An 11,508-nucleotide genomic window follows, 5' to 3' on the forward strand; every position below is an offset into this window, starting at 1 on the left:
AATTTTTTATATTGCTTAGTGCACAGCAGGAAGTCACATGTAGACAGCAGGAAGTCACATGTAGAAAAGGAAACTAAATTGTTTACAGTAACCTTTGTGTTTTTGAATTATTAATTTAATTTGAAAAATGTAGTCTCTAGGCAAAAGTTCAATAGGAAGCATGTGATACATAATGAGCCTACTCCAACATTAGATTAAATAGATAAAAAGTAATAACCTCTTGATAAAATGAAAAGTGTTTGTGTATTCTGCTTCTCTGGACCCACAATGAAAGAAACATAGCTACCAGTAGTAAACATCAATCAGAGCAGTGTTTGCCCAGTTCTAGAATGACTGATGCATGCATGTTTCCTCTGCTTGTTTCCTCGTTAGGGCTTATGGCCAGAAGAGATTCCAATTTTAAGTACCAATTTCCCATTGAATTATTTGAAATTGGAACTGCCTGATATGAATGACTTCCCATGAAATGAAATTATGGTTAGGCTCACAGTCTTACCTATAAAACTGTAAATGCAGCAATATGTATGCATGAGCATGCCACTAATTATATTGAAGGCTTAACCAAGCTTTCTCTGCAACTAATATAGATCATTAGCAGTGTTCACGTAGGCATGGAATAATGATGCTCTGGAAAGAGTTTATGTAGATATCTCTTGATTTTAACCCTTAAAATATTACTGACTGGTAGGAGGAAAATATGAGAGATAAAGGGGTTTCTAGGAACAAAGATTATGTCACATCCTATGGAAATGCTTCAAAATGTATTTTCAGCTTCCTCCAAAAATGAGATTTTTCATCTTAATGTTGCAAAGTTTATATGAAAGAAGCAAGGGACAAACAAAATGTCAATCTGACAAATTGAGCGTTGCCCAGAAGCAAGAGAGATTCATTTGGATCAAGTATTTGGCTGTGAACATTGTGCTGCTAAATAACTCTAAATCCCTTACTTTCCAGTTTATGGAAAATTCAAGTTCTCTAGGCAGAGGGGACTCTCAACTCTCGATTACTTATAGTGCTCCCATTTTAATTTTTTTTTTTTTTCCACTCTGGGAAGCTCTTCATTTCCTTAAGGAATAGCAAATTTTTAAAGTCTATATTTTTGATTATATCCCAGGACCTTTCAGAGTTTTCTTAGCCATGACATTAATCAAAAGTAAGTCTAAATGCAGTTAAGTGCCTGAGGTAAATCTCAAGGCCTCTCTGTTCCCAAGCTGTTATGAGATTTTGGAGAGCACATCACTCCCGCAGTGTCCCCTTTATCCTTCAGGGTTGCTCTGTGAGACGCACTAGTATCATAAGCCTGTTGTCAACGACGAATTAACTTGTCCAAAGTCACTCAACAGGTAAATGACAGAGGCAGAACCAGAAACCAGGGCCACCCAGCTAACTTAGCTCCCCTACTTTCCCACTCTCTATATGAGGAGCTCTTCCACCCTCAAATTGATGTTTTTGTAAGAGAAACACCCCCCCAACCCCCACATTTCTTTTTAAACTGAGCTACCTCCTCATAGTATTCAGCTGCCCTGCTTTCTCTCAAATGAGTGGTCAAGGAAAGAAAATATCGACCTCTGAACCTCTGTTTTCATTTGGTCTTCTCCTACCTGCCCCACGGCTACCACCCAAACAAAAATAAGTGAAGTGCCAAAGAGTCTCATCCAGTGAAACTGTGTGTGTTTCAAGAATGGGCAGCGTCGTTTCTGAAGAACTCTTTTTTTTTTTTTAATTTGCCCTGCTTTCCGCATTTGAGCCTGTGCAGGTCCGGCATTCTGGACTCTCCAGAGTCACGGTCTGCCAGGAGGGCTGTGGGCACACACGTGAGCTCCACGGGGCAGCCCAGCAAGCTCTTCACGGTGCCTGTGTGGAGACATTATCTAATTTGTTCTCTGTTATCTCAGGGAGTAGTAAATTCAAATTAACCAAAGAGCCCAGTAACAATATCTCATGGTTGTTGTTTAAACAGTTTGTAAGAGTGGGGCATAGAGAATTGTCCTGTGCCCCCAGGAATTACATTAAAAAAACAAAACAACAACAACAACAAAAAAAACAGTCCAGTGTCCCAATTCCCTGCATGGCTTTTTGGTCAGAAGAGCTTGTTGCTTTCTATGAATGAAATATGTAAGTGGTAGAGAAAGCAGAAGGTTAGGGGAAGAGAAGGAGATACAGTTAGAAGAAAGAAAAAAAAATAGCCAGAACAACAAGAAAGTATAACTACCCATAAACGCCAAAAAAAAATATATAAGTTTAACACAATAATTTTTCAGGCAATATTACTATCCTCTTGGTTTCTATTCCTGGTTCTGCCACTGTGTGTCTTTGGGTAAAAAATAATTGACCTCCATGCAACTTTGCTTCTGCCTCATTTTAAAATGAGGTGATCGAAATAATCTCTAATGCCTTTTCTGACTGTAAACTTCAGTGTTTTTGTTCCCAGACAATGAAGTAGTGTATAGGATCATTCAGATCTACAACTTCTCCGTCAGTAAGGTCTTTTAAGGGTTAACAAGGACTCTGTGCTGGTCTTTGCACAGCTCTTAAGAGCAGTTCCCAATGTGGACTCCAGGAGGCGTACCTGAGCACTGCTTCATTAACCGCTCACCATCCTGCCCTGTTCAATGTGCACGCACGGAAAGCCGTAATAGTCATGTGTAATGTGTTTTGGAGTGCAGTGTATTGCTCTTTTCTGAAACTTTTTTCCCTCTCTTTCTTTTTTTGTCAACTTTCTGCATTGGCAGAGCATCTTGGGATTGAATTTATGGGTATGGACCAATCATCATTCCTTTTAGCCTGCAGTAGAGCTTACGAGCTTAAATCTCTCTCCCTTCCTACTCTTCCCTTTCAGTTCCTAACTAATTTCCTTTTTCTTTAGAAGGGATCATACAGCTATAACAATAATTTCTCTGCTTCCAACCCATGATTAGTTTATGGAAATGTTACTGAGCACAGCAGCTTTCACATTCCCAGCTTCCCTTAGAGTTTAAAATCACCTCACCTGCTACACATTCCACATATCTCCCACATGGCTTGATCCACTGTCCGGCTATGATGTTATATAAAATCTTGGGTAAGTCTGAGTGGTGTGTAAGGCTACAGGAGAAATCAAGCAAGGTGCCTGAGATCAAAGGAAGCTTGTGATATTATCAGACCAAGGGGAGTTTGACATACAGTGTAAAAATTACCTATTAGGTATAGTAGAATAGAAAACCCTTACATTACAACACAATATTATACACACAGACTTTTCTGGAGATGTTCAAGTTCTACTCTAGTCAACTTATCTTTTGAGCAAGGAAATAGGGAAGAGAAAGAAATAAGCCTTGTGCTAGCTACTTCAGGTGGAACGCCAGTGCTAATGGAATTAAATTTGAGTCACTGAGATTATCCAGACAAGTAATCAAATAGAGATTTTTACACTGTAAACATAAAGAAAGAAAATATCTCATATGAGCATCTCCTGTTTGGGGATGCTGCCTCTTTTGAAGGCCTATGTCCTAGTTAGTTGACAGAAAAGGCCAAAGTCTCCAGAAGAGCAGGGAAACCATGCTGCCATTGAGAAGCTCCCCAGTGCAGGGCCAGCAGGTCTTTCTGAACCCCGCACCCAGCTCTGGAGCAGGGTCTTGGATCCACAGAGCCACGTCCTCATTAACTGGATAGCTCGCCATCCCATCCTGCTGGTTTCAATGGCGTCATGCAGTGAGGACACCCTACAGCTGCTCCTGTTTCTTGGATGATAACCTCACAGTGGACACCTAAAGGACTTTCAGTGATTTGTGGAGAGTGAAGTAGTTACAGAGACAGAAACTCAACCTGATTGCCCATCTCCCCAAAGAAGCACTCCAGGGGAAAACCATTCATTTGATGGGGAAAATAACCTGAATTTCTTTGAGTGGACCTTTATGCATCAGAGAATATCTCCCAGGAGTGAGAAGCAAGAGAGGAGACACCCCCTCAATAGGGTGGCACATGGTTTACATGAGGGAGAAAGTTGTCCACTTCTGCAAAGGGATTAGTGGCCTTTCCTGCAGGGAAGGAATAATTCCCTCCTCCTCATGCCCAACAGCATCTCTCTTGCTTTACTGCTTTGGGTCTTCTAAGCCAGCACACTGTGTCTTTAAGGAAAATCAGACCTTAAAGGTCAATTTAAACTGAAAAAGACAAGGGCTCTGTATCTTGACATGGCCAGATCAGACTGAAAAATGTGCTTGATCTGACTCACTACAATACTTGCAGCCAAACCATGGAGTAAAGCTTCAGAAGTGTTTCTACTCATTAAGGGAAACCTGCCCACTGGACAGATTCTTTTTTCCTCCCCACCCCCCTTTTTTTTTAAGTGCTGCCTCCAATTAGCTCTTACCCTGTTGACCCTGTCACAGCAGAAAAGACCAAAAAAGAGGGCAAAAAAAGGAGTTTAAAAAACCCCATCGTTTATATTATTATTTTATTCAAGAATTTGGTCCTTAACACATTAATATTGTGGGGGTCACCTGATCTTGTAAAATCATGTAAAATCAAATAGAAAGGTTGGTGAAAAATCTGTAGTGCATTCAGCAAATGCTGACGTAAATACCAAACCTTAGCCCCACATCTATGATCTGTGGGCCTTGGCTGTAATCGATTCCACTTAGTACTTTCGCTTCACCTATTGGACTTTATTGAACTACTTTTTATTTTCTTGAAATTTTCCACCCCAGGACAGAATTCACTGGAAAACTGTGTGTGTTCCTACATAACATAGGAAGAATGAGCCAGTCATCATGCACCATCTGCTCACAAACTCAACTTCAGTCTATTATTTTATAATCAACTAAACACCCCCTCCCCCCAAAAAAATTGGCAGAAGAAATCCTGAATACACAGGATGCCCTTTTACCCTTTAGCCTTTATACTTGTACCTATTTTTGTAGTTTGCAGGAGCAATTTCCCAGCTTTTTCTAAAGATAGAATGTTAAGATGTCGGTCAGTGGAAAAGTTTTAAAAGAAGAAAAAATAAAGTAAGGGAAAGAGAATGCCCTTAACTTGAGGTGAAGGCCTTAGTTTAAAGAGGTGGGGGCTTCATTTTCTTGGCAATGTTGCTTGCCTCATCACAGCCTGCTGTGCGGTCCTCAGTTCCATGGAGAAGGACTGAGAACACAAGGTGTCCACTTCTTAGACAGAGATGCTAACATCTGATAGGATGCCAAGATCAAGAAAGAGGCTTTGGTGGCACCAGCTCACAGATTAACACCTCATAAAATTTAATTCTCTGCCTGGGGCTATGAAGGAGAGGGGTTAGGGCAGCAGGCACCAGCAATTAACATGGAAGCGTTTCAGGTTTCACATCCTCATTTGACTTTTGCAGCACAATACATGTGTGACACCCACTCTGCTTCCTGGTGCGTTGTTTCCCCCGCAATGCAATTCACCAGTTGCTTTGCTTTCTAATTGTGGCTTCCACACCACGGCTAGTCTAGGTTAGGAGTTATGCTGTATGGATTTACCCTTCCATTTTTGCATCCACCCTCCCCCTCCCTCCCCTGGTTTTCTTTCCTTTTATTTATTTTTTCTCCTTTAGTATCAGGCATGCTGGGCCAGGGAGTTCAGATGGCTTCTTAACTTTTAACCTTGTTTTCCCTTGTACTTCACTTCCTCACTCTCTCTGTTATTCTGTCAGTCCGTCTATCCTCTCAGTTTGTTTTTCCTTTCCACCTCCAACCCTTTTGGTTTGTCTTTTTGTAATCTGTGCAGTGTTCTAGTCTTTTACCCACTGACTTCTAGTCTCCTCCTCCTCCTCCTGTTAATAATCAGTGCTACATTAATTTGATTTGACATTGTTCCTGACCTGTTAACTGGAATTTGATTATCATGGGCTCGGCTTGTAGGAAATGTTTTGCTTCGTGATAAGGTCCACTGTATCATAGGAATTAAAATTCACTTTTTCATTTCAAGAAAACATCCAGTGAGATGCCTTCTCTCAACAGAGAAAAAGGTGGGGTTGCTAAGACTGAAAATGTGGATTGGAAATATTCCTTGAGGGCCCCTTATTGATGACCAGATATGATCGTTCCATTTGTGTAATACTCTCCAGCTTACCCATTCAAATTGCAAGTAAATGTTTACACTGCTTACTATGTACCAATGAGGTTCTCCTTCTGAGTAAACTTGTATCTTCCACCCTGTGTAATTAAATTGGTTAGAAGCTTACCGTCAGCATTAAATTAGCAAATTTTGTCAAGAATTTGATGTGCCCTTAATATAATCAAGTTATCCCAAAAGAAATTCATTCATAGAAAGAAAAGTGTCCATAAATTGGAGACTCTGACTGCATTTGAGGTACAGTGGTACCTCCAGTTCAAAGCTGTAAGCATCACAATTCCTTAGTATAATCGATTGTGGCTAATTTGCCAAGTTGGCAAAAGCAAAAATGTGCAATCTAGTCCAAATCACACATCGATTGTGCTAGTGGTTTCTGTCTGCAGATAAGTTAGTTCTCTAAGTATAATTAGTGAAGGCATAAGAATTGTCCTCCAAAGGACAAGTCCTCATCTTGGCCCTGGACTATCTGATACAGTGCTCTATTACTCAACATTGCTTCTTAGGTTCACATTTTATTGTTAAATCATAGAGATCCTGCCTCAATTTGGTTGCGAACTACAAGCCAAGCTCATGTTTGCAAATGTTTTTGGATTGATTGAAAAAAAAAAAAGTTAGAAATGATTCTTTGTAAAGACCACTGGAATATTAAAAAGTGATGATATAAACTAGCTGGGAAATAAAAAAAGAAGTGGGGAAGGGGAAGGGAGCACATAGGAAAGCAGGGCTCCAGGGTGCCATCCTCAGCTCCTTTTGCTGGCGTTGATTCCTGTTGTCTTTGCAAGACATTTTTTTTTTAAACAAAACCAAGTTTTAACCAAACAGTTATATTAAAAATAATGCTTATGATTTGCCAGTTTAATATCAAATTTTGTTTATCTATAGCTGTGATTAAAGTAATTTTATAGTTTAACATGTTTTATGGTCAATGGCCCCAGTTGGCTTTGCTGTTTGTGCTCAAAAGTGTAGTACAGAGGATGTCATGTCATCCCTTAGAGTCATTTGTAGACGTGGTGAACTGTCATGTACATATTGTGAACGTGGACAGTGCCATGCAGCATGACAACTGTTCAATTTAGGTGCCGCTGTGTGTAAGTGGCCTGTGGTGATGTCTGCTCTCCTCCCCTTCCAGAAGCCGAGGAGCTCTACCAGAAGAGAGTGCTGACCATAACTGGCATCTGTATCGCCCTGCTGGTTGTCGGCATCATGTGTGTGGTGGCCTACTGCAAAACCAAGTAAACCTTCCCCCTCCTGCCTTTCTCTCTCCCTAGCACAGAGAGGGGTTGCACCATGAAGGCTCTGCAGAAATCAGGCTCCGTGATCTAGTCTTGCAAATAAATAGAGCCACAGGGGGAGGGTGTATCCCTTATTTTTTCCCTCCAAATATTTCCTTGCAAGGATCTTTTCTAAACATGTAGAGAGGTAAGGCATGCCTATTTGTGTGAACATGTTCAGTGGATTTCTGATAAGTGATCACAGCCCCATGAATGAAGAAAGGGGCAGAGGGAGAGGCTTGTGTGGGAGCAGATTTGCACACGTGTAAGGGCACCCCTACCACAAACTAAGAGCAGGGCTGCAGGCACAAATGGTGAGTTTGTCCTATCACTGCTGAGGAAATGTCCACTTTGCACTGCAACTTAGGAGGTAAAGAAAACACTTGGCGGTTATTGCCATGCAGTATTCTGAAAATTATAGTGATTATTTTTCAATCCCATCTAATTGGGTCACCAGTTCAAATGCTCTGCAAAAGGGACCTCATGGGAGAAAAATCAAGCAAGCCTTTGTGAGAACAAAGAGAAGACATTAAAAAAGATTTGTATTCATTCTTTGTTCCTTTAAATTAGATCCCTATTAACCAATACAGTTACTATATGTCAAGAATTCCCTTCACTTCCCATAACTTCTACTTTCAGGTCTCAAACAAGGCCAAGTTACAAGACTTTTCTCATTTGTTTACTTTTGCCACCACAATACTCTCTTGCTAAAAGTGGTTATGGACTATTGCATGATCTGAATGTTGCATTGAGGAACAAAAACAATACGCATTTATTTCACAAAGTCAAGGGCATGGATTGTGTTTTCTCCACCCTCCTTGAATTAGGGTGTTGCCAGAATTGAATAAGGGATAGAGATAAGCTAGCATAGAATCATCTTTATGAGTCTTATTAGATTCTTCTCAGTATTTTAATATTCATAATCTAGTAATACAAAGAGTGTTACTAGAGTAAGATCATGTTATAATTGTGCCAAGATCTATTGGCAATATATGGGCATGTCCTCACTCTCATACATACATCTTCATGCTACACATGCCCTCATACAATAGATAAGTAGCGATTCAAAATGAACTTCATTTTCTCAAGAGAAACATGAGCAAACCCATAAATGAAATCAGCTTTATCAATGTCAGAGCACAAATTGTTATCTAAGGCAAACATTCATCTGTAAGACTTCAGCAAAGACGAATTGATTAGGAAAGTTGGAGCATTAGCCAAATATAAATCAACTTCTCTCATTTTCTCTTCTTTTATCCATCAGCCGTTCAACTCAGTTTCAGTGAGAATCCCATACAACTTTTTAAAATCAATTTGCTAAGGACGGGTATACCCGCTTCTTCCCAGAGGTAGATTCAGAGGCGAAGTGGCACGCACTTCCCCATCCCTCACCACCAATCCATTGCGTGTAGGTGTTGGTAGAAGAAAGATTTGGCTGCACCAAGAAATGTACTTAAAAGAAAAAATAAATGTTCCCTTTTCATATCCAGGAAACAGCGGAAAAAGCTTCATGACCGGCTTCGACAGAGTCTGCGGTCTGAACGAAACAATATGGTGAACATGGCCAACGGGCCCCACCACCCCAACCCACCGCCCGAGAACGTTCAGCTGGTCAATGTATGTTGACTCTGGCCGGTGATAAAAACTGAGCATCTTTCCTCTGTTCAGACACCTCGAGGTTTATTTTCTAAAGCTCTTAGGCTCTTAGCTGCTGCCATTAATCACCATGGCTTCCAGGAATCCAAAGTTTTTCCAGGAGAATATAATGAGAACATTTTAGAAAGTGGATTTGGTTACTGTAAAACCAGTACATTTCCTCTTTATGAAGCATTCATTATGGGGTTGGAATAATAATGTTGGGTTTATTTTACAGGGAGGACCCAACTGGAAAGGAAAAAAAAAAAAAAAAAGGAAAAATAATAAAATTAATAATACGAAAATCACAAAGAAGTCTTTTTTTTTTTTTTTAAATATAATTTGGAAATGAAGGCTACTCCAGTCTATGACTGATTAGTACAGATAACTGAGGAAAGGGCTTTACAACTATTTTTATTAGGGGCATTGCACAGTGCCTGATGAGTTACTGATTCTGTTTTACAAGGTAAGAAATAGGGACATAGAATGATCAAGTGACTTATCAAACATGCTTCTCAGTAGCAAAACTAGAAGAACATAATGACTTCTTATTCCCTGGCTCTTTCTAAGTGGTGCCAAATCCTCCAGATGAAAAATACCCATAATCATTCAAATATTGTTTTTATGCTTTACCAAACACTAGGCTTTTAAATACAACTAAATCATAGACTATTAGATTCTGGAAAGTATTTTGATATCATCTTCCAAACCTCCCTTTTTTAAAGATAAGCACCAAAAATCACACATCTTCGTATAAGGGTGAGCAGAAGCCAGACTGAGGTCTCCTGGATTTCAGAATATTGTATTTTCTATTCCACGATAATCCTTCTCCTTCTTTTATTTTAATCTGGTGATTGGCTTTTTATAGACAAAACTTGAAGATTCCATTTTGGTATCATTTTCTGTCCTATAGAAAAAGAAGTATTTCGTGTGGAGCTGATATATCATAGACCCAAGTCTGGTGGTTACTAAACCGCTTGCAAGTCTTAGAGCAAAGATCTCCAGATGGCTGTAAGGAGCTAATATGTTAACATATTTTGTAGCTTTCTTCTCCTTAACAGTGTTCCTTAGAATGTTCTACACAGGTGATAAACCATTGATTACAGACACCACTATAATCTGTCACTAAATGAGTTATATATATAGTGGGTAGAATGGTGGCCTGAACCCAATCATTCCAAGCCTTAGTTCCTCCTAATGAAAACAGGCAAGTAATACCTACTTCAAAAAGTTCTTATGAGCAACATTAAATAAGACAATCTACATAAAACCCTTAGCCCAATGGCAGTTAGTATAGGTGTTCAATAATTGTTGAATACTATTTTCATTTGATTCACTGAACTTACATTGCCTTCTGAGGGGTGAGATGAAACAGGACATGGCTAGAAATAGGTCACTATGGATGAAAATATAATGGTGTCCTCACCATCTTTTCTTGGAAGCATGCTAGCTGTACTTTCCAGGAAGATCCACAAGGAATAACCTTTCCACTCACAGAATCAGCTAGAGCTTTGTGCAAGTTTCAAATAACTTTAATTTGTACATTCTTGGATTTTTCACGAATATATCAAGTTCTTTAAAGCCCACAGTCCATGACACTATGAAGTGTCCTATTCGTCTGAGAGTAGTTTTCCCTCTTCCTTTTCCTTCCTTTTCCTTACTTAACTCAATTTGGCAAAAATAGTAATAGAATGTAAAACACAGCTTCCATGTGGGCCCCTCTCACAGTAATAGCTAGTGTGGCTTCATGATGAAAATGAACTTGCACTAAACAAAAAGCCCTCCATCTATCATGTACTATCATGTACAAACCTTGACAACTGCTTTAACTCCTTCAGAACTCTCTGTTGCATTATTAGTCTCACCACTGGCAACAAGTTAAAACTTTCAGTGCTATCAGGATGGCAACATGGGCACTGGAAAATTGAAAAGTGGTTACAAAAAAAGAGAGATTTGTCTAATTCTTCTACCAACTTGAAATTTGGAGAAGTCGTCGCTATGCTTTTCTTTCACTCAAGTATCCGTTAGTCTTCTTTAACTTGTGACAACAGCATAAATGAATATTGGGCAGATATTTGTGTTAACATCTAGTCATATTTTCCATTGGAAACAAAATAGAAGAAAATATCTGTAGGACCCACATTTCGTGCACATTCAGTGGGTAATTCGTTAACTCCTTTCATCTAAGACCACAGGAACCAGGGTGGGATTTTTCCATCTGGCTCTTAGAGCAAATGGAATTGATTTTGAAGCATGTCTACTAAAATAGATTTGTGTCTGTAACAATATTAGTATTCTGAATTGCATGAATCTTCACAGAGCTTCTCTTTGTTTATCCAGCAGTATGTATCTAAAAATGTCATCTCCAGTGAGCATGTTGTTGAGAGAGAAGTAGAGACGTCTTTTTCCACCAGTCATTATACCTCAACAACTCACCATTCCACTACTGTCACCCAGACTCCTAGTCACAGGTATGAGGATAAAAAATTGCATGTCATTTCTCCAAGAGTGAATTTTTGCACATTGCTTTTCA

At 39.5% G+C, this 11,508-nt stretch overlaps 1 protein-coding gene across 19 annotated transcripts in view; it reads left to right on the plus strand.

Annotated features, from left to right (window-relative positions):
- NRG1 (neuregulin 1) overlaps positions 1 to 11,508 on the plus strand; it is a 1,140,254-nt gene that overhangs the window by 1,112,239 nt on the left and 16,507 nt on the right. For 10 of the 19 annotated variants that reach the window (XR_005216042.1, XR_005216044.1, XM_037831331.1 and 7 more), the window contains 4 exons: positions 2,733 to 2,756; positions 7,199 to 7,301; positions 8,831 to 8,957; positions 11,316 to 11,446. Coding sequence is in view for 16 of the 19 variants with exons in the window: in XM_037831331.1 (XP_037687259.1) it covers positions 2,733 to 2,756; positions 7,199 to 7,301; positions 8,831 to 8,957; positions 11,316 to 11,446 (385 nt within the window). In the remaining 3 variants the exon portion in view is untranslated. The remainder of the gene's footprint in view (positions 1 to 2,732; positions 2,757 to 7,198; positions 7,302 to 8,830; positions 8,958 to 11,315; positions 11,447 to 11,508) is intronic. The other 9 variants (XR_005216043.1, XM_037831321.1, XM_037831322.1 and 6 more) reach the window with 2 other exon arrangements.

Source organism: Choloepus didactylus, chromosome 3 (assembly GCF_015220235.1).
Source record: "Choloepus didactylus isolate mChoDid1 chromosome 3, mChoDid1.pri, whole genome shotgun sequence".
In the NCBI taxonomy this organism is placed as follows: Eukaryota; Metazoa; Chordata; class Mammalia; order Pilosa; family Megalonychidae; genus Choloepus; species Choloepus didactylus.